The sequence below is a fragment of the Rhinolophus ferrumequinum genome (assembly GCF_004115265.2).
Source record: "Rhinolophus ferrumequinum isolate MPI-CBG mRhiFer1 chromosome 15 unlocalized genomic scaffold, mRhiFer1_v1.p scaffold_54_arrow_ctg1_1, whole genome shotgun sequence".
NCBI classification, from domain to species: domain Eukaryota; kingdom Metazoa; phylum Chordata; class Mammalia; order Chiroptera; family Rhinolophidae; genus Rhinolophus; species Rhinolophus ferrumequinum.
Window position 1 is genome coordinate 10,583,299 of NW_022680357.1, and position 13,021 is coordinate 10,596,319.

At 50.0% G+C, this 13,021-nt stretch overlaps 1 protein-coding gene across 12 annotated transcripts in view; it reads left to right on the plus strand.

Moving 5' to 3' along the window:
• Positions 1 to 13,021, plus strand: part of CLEC16A (C-type lectin domain containing 16A) — a 193,499-nt gene that overhangs the window by 63,980 nt on the left and 116,498 nt on the right. For all 12 annotated transcript variants that reach the window (XM_033101362.1, XM_033101364.1, XM_033101365.1 and 9 more), the window contains one exon: positions 3,098 to 3,198. In XM_033101362.1, the coding sequence (XP_032957253.1) occupies positions 3,098 to 3,198 (101 nt within the window). The remainder of the gene's footprint in view (positions 1 to 3,097; positions 3,199 to 13,021) is intronic.

The following is a 13,021-nucleotide window of genomic DNA, read 5'->3' on the forward strand; positions in this document are numbered from 1 at the left end:
GGAGCCTTTTTCAGTTTGGGTGAAATAAACACACTGGAACACCGTGTGGGCTATCAGCTGTCACTTAAAGACCATTTTGATTTTGCTTGGCAGCAAAAAATGTAACTCCTGAAGCTCTGAAAATACGGAGAGCCTTCTAAACACAGAAAGGGAGGGGAGAACAACCTTTAGGTGCTTGGCACAGCATTAGTTAAAATATGAATAATTGGAAAAACCACAAATGACTAGCCAGAAGTGGGAGGTGCTTAAGCAAATGAAGGAACATTTGCCTGATAGAATTTTAGCTGCTGCTTTTAAGTGAATGCTGTCATGATGTGTTCCGTTTCTTAGAATCTAATAAATGGAAACAGCACATTTTACACAGTATGGTAATAGCTTTGCTAAAGGAAGAAAACTACCCCTGTGTTGTAAAAAAGAAAAGAAAAAACAAACTGAACAGACCAAAATGTTATGTCTGACTGTTGGGACTGAGACTTTTTTTTTTTTTTCCCTCCCTGAATTTTAGTGAAGAGAGAGTTTTCTTAAGAGTTGACTGAGGTTATTCCTTCACTTTCGGCAACTTTAACCGGCATCTCCTACCACTGGTTTATAATGGAAGTTGGTCCTGGTGCCTTAAGATGGGCGACATGCAGGCCTGTGGCCCTGGGAATTTGGGGGCCCTGCTCTGCTTTGGGGCCGAATGCCAAGGAGAGACTGGCCCAGGTGGAGCGCTGCCCTCTCCTTTGCAAAGGTATTAAGTCGCTGTGTCCGAAACCCCGCCAAGGGCTCCTGCCCTCCCAGTTCCCGGCACTGAGCAGGGAGGAAGGCACGAGGGTGAGGGAGGGGGACAGTTTGTTCTCCTTGACATGAATTGGATCTGATGTTGGTCCGCTTGTCTGGAAAAACAGCATAGTACAAAGTGTAACTGTTCTTACATTAGGGGCTAGATCTACATTCAGGGTTAAATATAAGTCAAGAAACTAAAAACCATTCAAAACATTCTTTTCTTAAAAAAAAAAGCGTTAAAAAATTATAGAAGTAACACACATTCAGAAAATGTAAAAAACTTTAAAAAAAAAAAGGTTTCCATGATGCCAGCATTCCAAGGCAGCTGTTACTAACATTTTGATTATTTCCTGCCAGTCATTTTTCTTTTTTAAAATTTTTTTTTTTGTAATATTTTTTTATTGGGGAAAATTGGGGAACAGCGTGTTTCTCCAGGGCCCATCAGCTCCAAGTCAAGTCGTTGTCCTTCAATCTAGTTGTGGAGGGCACAGCTCAGCTCCAAGTCCAGTTGCTGTTTTCAATCTTTAGTTGCAGGGGGGCGCAGCCCTCCATCCCATGCGGGAATTGAACCAGCAACCTTGTATTTGAGAGCTTGCGCTCTAACTAACAGAGCCATCTGGGTGTTCCTCCAGAAGCTAAGCGGCAGCTCGTTTTCTTCAATCTAGATGTGGAGGGCACAGCTCACTGTCTCACGCTCTAACCAACAGAGCCATTTGGCTGCCCCGCCAGTCATTTTTCAATGTCAATTTAGTGAGAATTCTGCCCTGCCTCCCCACCCCCAATAACTTATACCATGCCATGTCTGTCATTTTCTTCTTTTTTTCTGTCTAATCGCAAACCCCAAGCATCTTTTTCACTTTATTGCACTCTTAGTAAACAAAATGCTAATGGCTTCATAATACTTCATTTCACAACAGATGGTACATCCACCCAGCCTTCCCTCTGCTACTGGACCTTTGGTTATTCGTATTACTTGAAAGTGTTATCACAAAAACCCAGGTGCACCCGTGGCAAAACTGTTCACGCACCTGCAAGCCTATGCTCAATCTGGGGCCCCAGAGAAACAGCCCGAGCAGAAATGTCCCCGCTATGGTTCTGCCTTTAAGTTCTGTGTGTCCTGTGTTTATGTGAAATGTACGACAAGTACATTCTCACTACTTCCTCTTTTGCAATTTTTAATGGAATATATCCTGAACCGATGGTACGTTTATGGAGTTCAAAATTCAGAAAAGTATAAAAGGTTTTGCAGGGACCCATCGTCCTGCTTCTCGGCCACAGCATTTCACTCCCTCCTTTCCCCTTCCACCCTCCCCCCCCAACAACAGATGTCGCCAGTAGCTGCATGTCCTTCCAGGGGTCAAGTGCGCCCTTGGTCACTCATTGAGGCTCTCTGCTTTCTTGGCTTCAGCCTGGCCTCCAGAGGGGCCGCGGCAGGCAGTCAGGGGATCAGAGCCTCCTGCCTGGGGGCCAGATCTGTCATCATCTATGATCCTTGTGTCAGGGAGACTTCCTGGACCAGGCCCTTCACCTGGAACGGCAGCATTTGGGGTGTGCAGTTTGTGCTGTTTGCAGTCACTCTATAGATGTTATCCACAAAGCATCCGAGGTGAGAGACCTCATATCGATTCTCACCAGTCAGGGAAAGTCGGTCCAAGAAATTGCTGGGCAGGACCTACCGAAGTGAGATCATGGAGATATGCCCTTGAAGTATTCAAAATAGAAATTAAATGGCAGTGCCCATGTCCTAGCACTTTCCACTGTGTGCCTCGCCCGATGATAAGTATCTTTCAGTTGTCCTTTCACTTGAACCCTTATGGAGTTGAATCCCCATCGGTAAGATGGGGAGGTAGAGAGGTTTTACTCAACTGACCCAAGGGTTTGCAGCTAAGAAGAGGCAGGAGCAGATCTGGATCCAGGCAGTCTGACTCCGGGGTCCATATTCTGACATTGCGCCGACTTGGTCTGGGCTTGTCAGCCTGTCACATTGCCCTGGTTTCTTCATTGTCTTGTCACTGTCTACCCACTGGCGTGGGACTTTGTGTCATTTATCCCCAGTGTCTGGGACAGCGGGCGAACGATTGTGGTGTGGTTAAGTGGTCTGTTCCTCAGTCACTCTCCCCTCAGGATAGCAGCTTCCCGTGGGCAGAGCCTGTCTCTCATTTGTCTTATGTCCTCAGTGCCCAGCACTGGGCTGGACGCACGATGGACCCGCCGTGTGCTGGAGGCAGAGCTTAACGGGCAACGGCAGCTGGCTCTCTGTGTGCAGGTCGGGGAGGAGTGATGTTCACCCGTGTGCACCACGGCACTCACGAGGTCCCCTCCTCTTTTCCAGACCCTTCCTGGACATGGTGTACCACGCCCTGGACAGCCCGGACGATGACTACCACGCACTCTTCGTGCTCTGCCTCCTCTATGCCATGTCTCATAACAAAGGTAAGCCAGCTCATCCCCCTGCCTTCCTGGCATCCCTGCCCTCCGCTGTCTGGCGGGAAGAAAGAAAGCTGCTTTCCTTGAGGAATTTCCTTTCCGGTGGGCGGACTCCCTCAAAACTTCTCTTCAACCTTTTTAGCATTTCTCAGGTGCTTTTCTATAGACGAAAGCCACAGGAATTGGTTACTCAGGCAACATGGGTGGAAAAAAAGATTCAAGTGTGACTGTCTGACCCAACCTGACTGTATTCGCGCTGTGGTTTTCCTTCGACCCCTTGCTTTACAACTGCCTTAGCACCCGACCTCTTTCCTAACATCAGAACTGAAATCAGTCAAATTGTAATCTTGGTTTTGCTATTTATAACAGTCGATGTTCTCGTTCTGGGTTCAGAGCTAAAATAGGCTCTGGGTGGATTGTGTGGAAGCGTAGGCTTCCTTTCTGAAGAAAGGTGTGGTTCTCCGGCTTCCCCTGTTGAGGCTGAGTGGTCAGGATCAGACTCCCACAGAGCTGCCAGGCTCGCTTAGGATTCTTTCATTCACTTCCTCTCTGGGGAGAGCCCGGTGTGGGCCCCACCTGGCTTGACAAGAGCAAGTTCTGAAACCTCCACATCACAACTTCTTCAAAGAAGGAGTCGCGAACATTCCTCCGGCCCGCCAAGAGCCGGGCTTGGCATAGATGAGCCTTTGCATCAAGGAATGTTTTGATAGGTTTTTCAGAAGCTTACTGAGAAGTAGGTGGAGGTGGGTTTTACCAAGACAGCCTATGGCTGGAAACGTGAAATGCGGCCAATATAATGCATTTTATTCTTAAACCATTAGTCGTGCTAAATAAGATGACTGGTGGCAAAAGCACAGTGAAAAGAGCCTCCCCTCCCATCTTCGTCCTCCAACTCTTTTCTTCAAAGCGGTTCATGTTTCTAGTTTCTTGTGTGTCTTTTTAAAGATATCCGTGCAAACCCAAGTACAAGTATACATGATTTTATTTCCACAACTGTCCCCACCAGTGGAGGCATTCCTTATTTACTGTCTGTCCTATGGCTTATTTTTCTCACATCATCAGCACATCATTTTATAATCCCTATAAAGTCGCCTTGTTCTTTCACATCGCATATGGTGCCATCATTTCTTCGGTCATTCCCTTCTCACGCGGCACTGAGACTATTTCAGTGCTTCTCCTGCTCGAGACACGACTGAGCGCGATGGCCCCTGCCCTGCAGTCTCACTGGCCTTGTCCCATGGCCTCCGCCATCCCCGCCAGCTCCCGGCTTGGTACTGGGAGTAAACAGACCTCCTGGAGACTAACCCACTCCCACCAGTGGATCGCTGGCCACTCCCCGGCCCCTTTCTTTTCTCCCCTCCTCATTTCAGCTCTGTAATCTGAACTCCTGCCAGTTGCACGCTGGACACGCTCTACCTTGGTGTTCCAGCAACACCTTGAAATGGTCTGTCTGCACTACACTCATCCTCGTAAGTGTACCTTGACCTCGTCATGCTTCCTGCCATTTCTGATTCAGTTGAAATTGCCAACGAAGCTTGAAACTGCCATGACCTTTAGCTCCTTCCCTCCTTGGATCCCAGCATTTAGTCATCAAGTTTCGTCAGTGTTCCCTCTTCAGCCTCTCTAATCGGCAGAATTTAACTGAGTGCCGCTCAGCGCCTGGCTCTGAGCTAGGTGCTGGAGGTGAGAACCAAAGGCATAAGAGCAAGAGAGATCCGGCGCAGCGTTCTGGTGGCTGTTGTCAGCGTTCCGGTTGTGTTTGTCCCTGAGGGGCAAACACACTTGACAGTCCACGCTCATGGCACTGCGAGCTAATCCTCTGTGGGACCCTGTTGAGCCTGTTTAGAAACATGTTCAGAGCATGTGCCTTCTTCTCTCCCTTAAACTCCACCTTCCTACGTCTGTCATTTTGAGTATCCAGACAGCACCCATTGTTCCCCCTTGCTCTGCTCTGCTCCGCCAGCTTCCCTTCACCGACCCTCAGCTCTGGCCCAGGGTTAACGTTTGTATGTAGGGACAGAACTCTTTCATGGAGGTAAACTTGCTGTCACGGCGCTCAGTGGACTCCTTACTGTTCTTTTGGTTGCGAGCAACAGAAACCACCTCTCATTACCTTAACTAAAAGGGAAAGTCTGGAGGAAGGCCCCAGGAGCAGCTCACAGGATCCAGAAGTTCCTGAGAAGCGGGGGAAGGGTAGGAACTGACCGGCTCAGAGGACCTCCCTTAAGGTAGATCGTGGTCTGACCCCAGGCAAATCCCAGGCTGGGAGTCTGTTTCCATTCGTTTTCACATTCTTGGGCAAGAGGTCTGATTGTCCCAGCATGGTGGTGTTTCTTAACTCTGGGAACTGTCAGGAATGGCTAGGAGGTCAGGGTTACACAGCGTAGACTTGGCCCCAGACTGAACCCTGTATCTGGGACTGTTCTCAGCAAAGGGAGCCCTTTGGAAGCCTGGCAGCCACCCCAGTCAGTGCCAACATGCCTACCTGCTTTTGGCTAGTCAGCTACCTTCTTATAGGCACTTATGTTTTTCCCTACCCATTTTCTCTGCCCCGCCACCATCACCTATTGAAACTCTGCTTGCCTGTGATGGGTCCTAACTCTGACCCTGACCCTGACCCTGACTGACCCTAACCCTTTCTCTTGGGCAAATACCAAGGAATGGGATGGCTGAATCATACTCGTATGGTAGGTGTGTGTTTGTTTGTTTTTAGGAAACTGCTAAACTGTGTTCCCAAGTGACTGTCTAATTTAATCCCACGACTAGTGTATGAGAGTTCCAGTGTCTTCACATCCTTGGCACTACTTGGTATGATCACCTTTTACATTTTAGCTTTTCTAACAGCTATGTAGTGGTGTCTTCTTGTGATTTTAATTTGCATTTCCTTAATGACTAATGGTGTTGAACATTTTTCAAGTGCTTCATTTGTTATTTGCGTATCTTCTTTCGTGAAGTGTCTTTTCAAATCCTTTGCCCATTTTTTAAATGGCTCATCCATTTTCTTACTGTTGTTTTGAGAGTTCTTTATATGTTCTGGGTACAAGTTCTTTATCAGATGAGTTTTGCAAAGATTTCCTCCCAATGCGTGGCTTGTCTTTGCATCTTCTTAACAAATGTCCTTTGAAGAGTAGGCATTTTTAAGTTCCATGGAGTTCCCATAGCACTTTTTATACCATTTTCCTCTGCATGTTTCTTCTCCCATTCTGGACTGCCAGGCCTCTGACGGTAGAGAGAGATCGTGTCTCCCCAAGGGCCCCGGAGCACCCAGCTTAGCGCCTGGCACCGGTCAGCACTCAGCCAGAGTTGGTGATGGAGTGTGTGTCAGCCGTGGGGCCACTCCCCTCGGCTGCTGTCTTCTTGGCAGCCTGTGCTCAGGGCTTCAGCAGGGGAGACTCTGGGGGTGGAAAGGCCAGGGCCACGTGGGGGATGCTGCATTTTGCGGGTGGCTGGCTTTCCCAACAGGCTTCCTTCCTGGAGCCCTGCCCTGGGCCCGGAGGTGGAGAAGCGGTGCTTTGCACACGCACGCTGCCGTGCTCCTCTGTTCAGTTCTGTGGCCCATGGAGACGACCCTCCCAAGGTCCTGCCTGGGAAGCCCACCTTTCCTTCTTGGGGGTTTCTTCTTAAAAGAGTGAAACTGTACATTCGAGGGCATTCAATGCCTTCTTCCCTTTCCTGCTAATGCTGTTCATGTATTTATTCATTCACTCTTCTAACAAGTACTTTTGAAGCCCTCGTGAGACGTCAGGCACTGTCATTAGTGTGGAGAATACAGCGGCGAACCAAACAAATGTTTCCATGGAGGTGAGAGTGGCTGCTGTGGAAGGAGCAAGCTGAGCGTGGCGAGAGTGGAAGGCAGCGTGAGAGATGAGTGGGGTCCCATCACGGCAATAAGGAGCTTAGGCCCTAATCTGAGTGGTGGAAAGCTCTGAAGGCTGTTTAAGCGGGAAAGCGTTGCGTGATCCGTGTGGTTCACATGGGTTTGCTGAAATCTCCTTCCAAAAGACCGTGTCATCAGGCAGGTCATGATGAATTTATTCATGTAGTTTTCAACAGATGCACGTGGGGCACCAGCTGCCTGCCTGCCAGGCAGCATGCTCAGCATGGGGACTACGGACCCCAGGCCGCCCGAGGCCCTTGCCCAAGAGAGCAACAGTCTGGTCCAGAAGACCCCTCAGGAGACTGTGTTCCCTGGAGGCGAACGCGCCTGGTGGTGGGCATGGACCCAGCCCGAGGGAGGCGAGGCAGACTTCCCAAGGACATTGGGCTGAGGGTTCAGGCGGCTGGGGATGGAGTAGCCAGAAGGTTGAAAGGACACTGACAGCGAGTTGAGCAAAAGAGAGCATAAGAGCCTGTGACTTGCCGTCTGTAGGATCGATGTCCATTCAGCAGGCGGGCAGGCATCGTGCTCAGGGTGGGCAGGTGCCCTGAGAGATGACAGGCTGGAGCTGGTCTACAGGGAGTGGGTGGGTGGCAGCAACTGTGAGCTGCAGCCTATGAGCTGGGTAGGGGCTGCTGAAAGACAGTTCAGCCAGGAACTGCTCTGATCCTCTCTGCATCCTTCGGACTGGGTTCACGATAGTTTAACCAGAAGATGGGAGGATGGAGATGTGGGCTGGTGTGGGCAGTGCAGGTGAAACTGAACGACTTTCTCACCTGGACAGATGTTTGCTGAGCACTTACTACGTGCTAGGCACTGTCGTGGGCCCTGGAACAAGTCTGATGAGTCTTGCTCGAGTGAACAAGAAGATAAGTAGTGATTGTGGAGGGATAAAGAGTAAAGCAGTGGTGGCAGTGAAGGGTTACTAGCCAGGGTGGTCAGGGAAGGCTTCTGTGAGGAGGGAACATCAGAGGCAAAGCCCAAAGGTGACACAGTGTCAGCTGTTCAAAGATCTGGGGCCAGAGTGCTCCGGGCTAAGGGTAAAGAATGTGCAGAGGTCCTGAGGTGGGAAAAGCCTTATAGGCTGGACGAGTAGAAAGCAGGCCAAGGTGAGGCTGGCCAGGTGGGCAGGGACCAGACTGTGAGCGGCCTTGAAGGCCGTGAAAAGGAATTTAGATTTTATGATAAGCTCAGTGGGAGCCCCCCACTCCCCAAAGGATTTGTAATTAGAAGAGTGGTATGAACAGTCGGAAATTGTTGAAAAAACACTGGCTTCTGGATGGAAAGTAGATTAATGGGGGTGGGGGGGTGAGTTGCAAGAGGGAAGGCTGGGAGGCTTGTTCGGAAGCTGCTGCAGTGGTCCAGGCAGGGCTAAGGTGGCTTGAATTAGTACGGTTGGCTGTGCAGATGAGGGAACGTGGAAGGTTTTAGGATACATTTGGAAGCTTAGAGCCAGGTGAGCTGATGGATTGGATGTGGAGTGAAAGGGACACTTGAGCAAGTGTGTGCGGACAGTTACTAGGATGGGGAGACAAGGCGAGGAGCCAGCTGGGGAGGGGGAGTTTTGCTTGATTTGCATGGGAGGAGGCACCAAGGGAGAAAGAAGTCTCGCTGGTACCCAGATCCCTTCCTCCTGCCACTGTGTGGCTGCCGGTGCCATTTCTGGGACCAGGGAGTATGGGTCAGGGAGCAGGTTTGGAGAGGGAGCTGCAGAGTTCCCGTTCAGCCCCCTGAGGCCCAGGTGCTGGGGAGACTCCCAGGGCAAACTGCCTAGTGGGGGAGCTGCCACCTGGTTTATGTTGTAGTCCTGGCCTGTGGGCACAGGGTCTGCATTGGCCGGGGGTTTGTTGTTGTTGGTTGGCTGGGTTTTTGGTTAGGCAGCAGGCAGTTAGCTTCACTTAACCTTCAGCCTCTCTTTTCAAGATCCGTACCCTCCAAGCAGGCCCCCTAATGAAATGGTCTCTTTCTGATAGATTTTTCATCATAAGACAATTTTAACATAAAAGCAATGTTAATAAAAACCAAATGTTAGCTCAGGCCTTCCAGTAAATCATAATAGATTAGATGCTGCACCAAAATGAATATCCCACAGTGGGAAGGGTTGACCGGTTGGAGGAGGGCGCTTATCATGATTCAATTGGGCCACATAATGAATTCTGGTTCATATCTGTGATAGAAAATGCAGCCTTCTTTCCTTTGTCAGGCCTGCAGAGCCCTGGCCCAAGGGGCAGGTGGGGAGAGAGTGCTGCAGCTTTTGTATTTTTCAAGTTTCCCCACGCCACCCACCACCCTGCTACTCCTGCAGCTCCATTTGTCGTTGTTTACCCAAGAGGAATCTTGCGCTTGTTTTGTTTTGTTTTGCTGAGAAGTTACTGGAACATGGATGAGAGGTATGGGAAAAGTGGCAAGGTAATAGGATAAAGGGAGGCTTTCACTAGGCAGAGCTGGCAAAACCTCAGTTTGGATCTCGACTGACACATAATCAGAACTGGAAGGACACTGGAAGGCAGCCCAACATCTGGGTAGGTTTCGAAATAGTTGGTCTATAGTTTTCCAAAACTGGCAACGCTTGCGTGACTATAGCCAAGGAAACCTCGCGTGGTCAAAAGAAAAAAAAATTATTTTGACCATTATTTACCTAGCATTATTGTGGTCTCTTTATCCAGGTTTGACTGTCTACTTCTTTTTATGTAACTTTACTCTGGGTCTTTTCCACCCCTCTCCCGAGTGGGGGTTACCACAAAGGAGGAAGGATCCAGAAGTTAGAACTTAGAGGGGAAGCTTGGTGACTGGGTAGTGACAGCAGGGAGCCACGCCGCCCCTCCCTTCTATTCTGGAGTCTGAATTAGTTAGCTGGGAGGGCCACGCTTCCCTCCCCCGGCCCTGAGGTGGTTGGGGAAGAAGCCCTGGAAAGGGAAGACCAGCTCTGACTCCTTCGGGCAGAGCAGGATCTGGCGGCGGCTGCGTAGTGGTCACAGGAGCGAGGGAGCCTGTTGTCTGCTGGAAGTCTGAGCCTGCTGGTGGCCCAGGCCATGTGAAGTCATCTGAGTTTCTTTGGAATTTGTCTGTCACTGGGCACTTAAGAGTTGAAGCAAACAGGACAATACATTCTCCAGTGTTTATTTCAGTCAAAGGGAAATGGCTAGCAAGGAAACTTGATCAAGTTTGCAACAAAGCCTGCCTTTCAGTGACTGAAAATGTGTGTGTGTGTGTGTACACCCGTGTACCATTTTCCCTTTCACATGTGTGTCCTTGTTATCTTTTGACACTGACCTTGTTCATTCACAACTGTAAAGCCACCATTTTGTTTGGACCAGAAGAATGTCTGAAACTTTTGAATGTCTGGAACTTTTGAATTGCTGCACAGGCCTTGAAAGCCAAGGGCTAGGGCGGGATAATTCGGAGTAACAGAGGGGGTTTTAGAGGCCATGATAGAGAAAGAGAGAGACGGAAGGAAATGAGGCACCTGGCCCCGGAGAAGCTGGGGAAAGAATGGAGATATTCAGAGGGGTTTTTACACAGTTTACCATATGTTGTGTGGACTCGACCCTTCTCTCTGTCTCCCCGTGGCTGGTGGTAAAATCCACCTCACACAGAATGCGTTACAATACCACATCTGTTTGGGGGGGAAGTGCCGGAAGCGTGGAGATCACCTTGAGTGGTCGGGGGAATGGAGACCACTTTACAGTCATCGAGGGCACAACCGGGTCATGTCACCTCCCGTAGGTGCCCTCCAGGGATGCTGGCATCCAAGACTTGCCTGTTCCGCCCCTGCCCCCACATCTGCCTCATGCCCTTCACCCCACTCTCCCCAGCTCTGCCGCATTCTTTGCAGTGCCCCCTTGGCCTGGTAAGTCCTGTGCAGCTTAAGGCAAATGCCCACTCATCCCTGAGACTCCAACCTGAGCACTTGCCCCCTGAGCTGGCCCCCAAACAGCGCAGCATGCCTCCTTGGGGTCTTCTAAAATAGCTTGAGTTTAGCTTTTGTCAGGTTGTTTTCTTTTCTGTCCTTTTGTTCTTTCATTCTTCCTTTTAATACAAATGATACCGAAATCCATTATGCCATGCTCAAAGTAAAAATTCCCATCAGTGGTTAACGACGGGGTATAGTTAGTGAACCCTGAGCGCGTGCTTCTCCTGGATCCTGACAGCAGCCCTGGGACAGACAGTTACTGTAACTGTCCACACTGCACAGGTAAGGAGACGAGGGTCTAAGAGGTTAAGTCCCCAAACAAAATTCCTTCTGCACCCTGCACCCAGCTCTCTCCACCTCCACCTGACCACAGGGGCCCTGGGAGAGAGTGAGCCCCAGGACACCATGAGGCCCTGGAGGTGGTGGCTGTTGTCCGCACAGAGGCAGACCCCTTGTACACTGCTCGCCGTGGTTGGCTCTCTGTGCAGGTGATAACACCCGCTCCCCATCGGGATGCCCCTCTTTGTAATCATCCTCGTTCTAATTGTGCCTCTAACTTGCTCTGTGACCTTGGGGATGTGACTTAACATCTCTGGACCTTAATGTCCTCACTAAAGGAAGAGGTTGCACTGGAATCGAGCCCTTTGAAGTTCTGGAAGTGTTTCAGACCCCCGGAACCCTCTGCCCCCCTTCACAGAGAGTGGAGCTGCCAGTTGAGGAGGGTCAGGGTAACCTTGGAGTGTTTCTTTTCCTGTCCAGAGAAGATTTTGCTGCAGATTTCGTCATTTTTTGACAAATTCTACGAGAGTGGGGGCAATAATAGAAAAAAGACACAATGGAAGCTCACCATAGGAATTCAAGTGCTGGTCCGAGCCTGTGTCTCTTCCTGGCTCTGCCAGCCGCCGCCACATTCCCAAGGGAGCCAGCGGCTGGGCTCCTTCTGCCGTCCACCCTCTGTGAAGTAGGAGGATAGATGTTCAGGTCATGAAGTTGGGTGAGGTGCCGGGCAGCTGAGCTGCCATTTTCCCCAGAACCGCTGACTGGCAGTTCCCAAAGGGCCAGAAATGACAAGATAGAGAGATGTTAGGGCAGTGTTGACATCCCTGGAAAAAAAACAAATGCCAAAAAGGATTCAATTGGTGTTCTTCTTGCCATTTAATAAACCAGAATCCTTCAAAGTTAGACATTTCGCATCAAAATGAGATACAGAATCCACAAATTAAATTTTCATTGCAATCAAATTTTTTGACGGAAGCTGTGGTGGTGGGGCCTGAGAGAGAGCTACCCAACTCAGGCCCTCCGGCCGTCTCTCACCCGTGTCATCTCCTTGGCATGACTTAGCCTCTGGTTCGGAGCTGGAAGGAATTCAATAAAAGAAGATATATTGTTATGGTTTCTGACGTCAATGTGTGTGTGCGGGGAGTTACTTAGAATCCAGACAATCAGCTCTTCAGTGCTATCCTCCACTATTTTGTCAAGGTTCTAAATGAAGCGTCATCTAGTACTCAAGGGGCCGTATTTCAAGAGTTCCCAGAAGTGCCACCTTCCCCCCTTTTGTAGAATAACAGGAAAAGACGTGCTTCGAGCGCAATCTGTTCAGCTCTCCAAGCTTGGCTCAAGAAACATGTTTGTTTCTGCAGGCGTCCTTTTCCAGAGCATGTTAGGTGAGAGGGTAAGGATTCGGAACGCCTCCCGTCCCACACCTGGCCTGTTGAAGTGGCCCTAACCGCTGTTCCTGTCGCTCTGTTTTTGGGTTTTTGCTTTGGGAGAAATGATACCCAGTTCACAGACATTGGGTGCTCCCTCTTTCGTCCCCGCCACCGTCTTGTCTTTTGTCTTCTCAAAGCTGTTAGTCTTCACTGGAGAAAGAGTGATTCCTTCACCACTTAAAGATAGAGCCCCTCTGTGGGCTTCACAGTCCTTGCACGGTTCTGTAATAAGGCTCAGTGTGGTCGCTTTCTGCAGTGCCGCCCCCTGGCCCAGCACCTGAGCGTGTGCCGCGGGCTGGGCCCTGCTCTCTGCGTTTGGTGTTCAGAGCT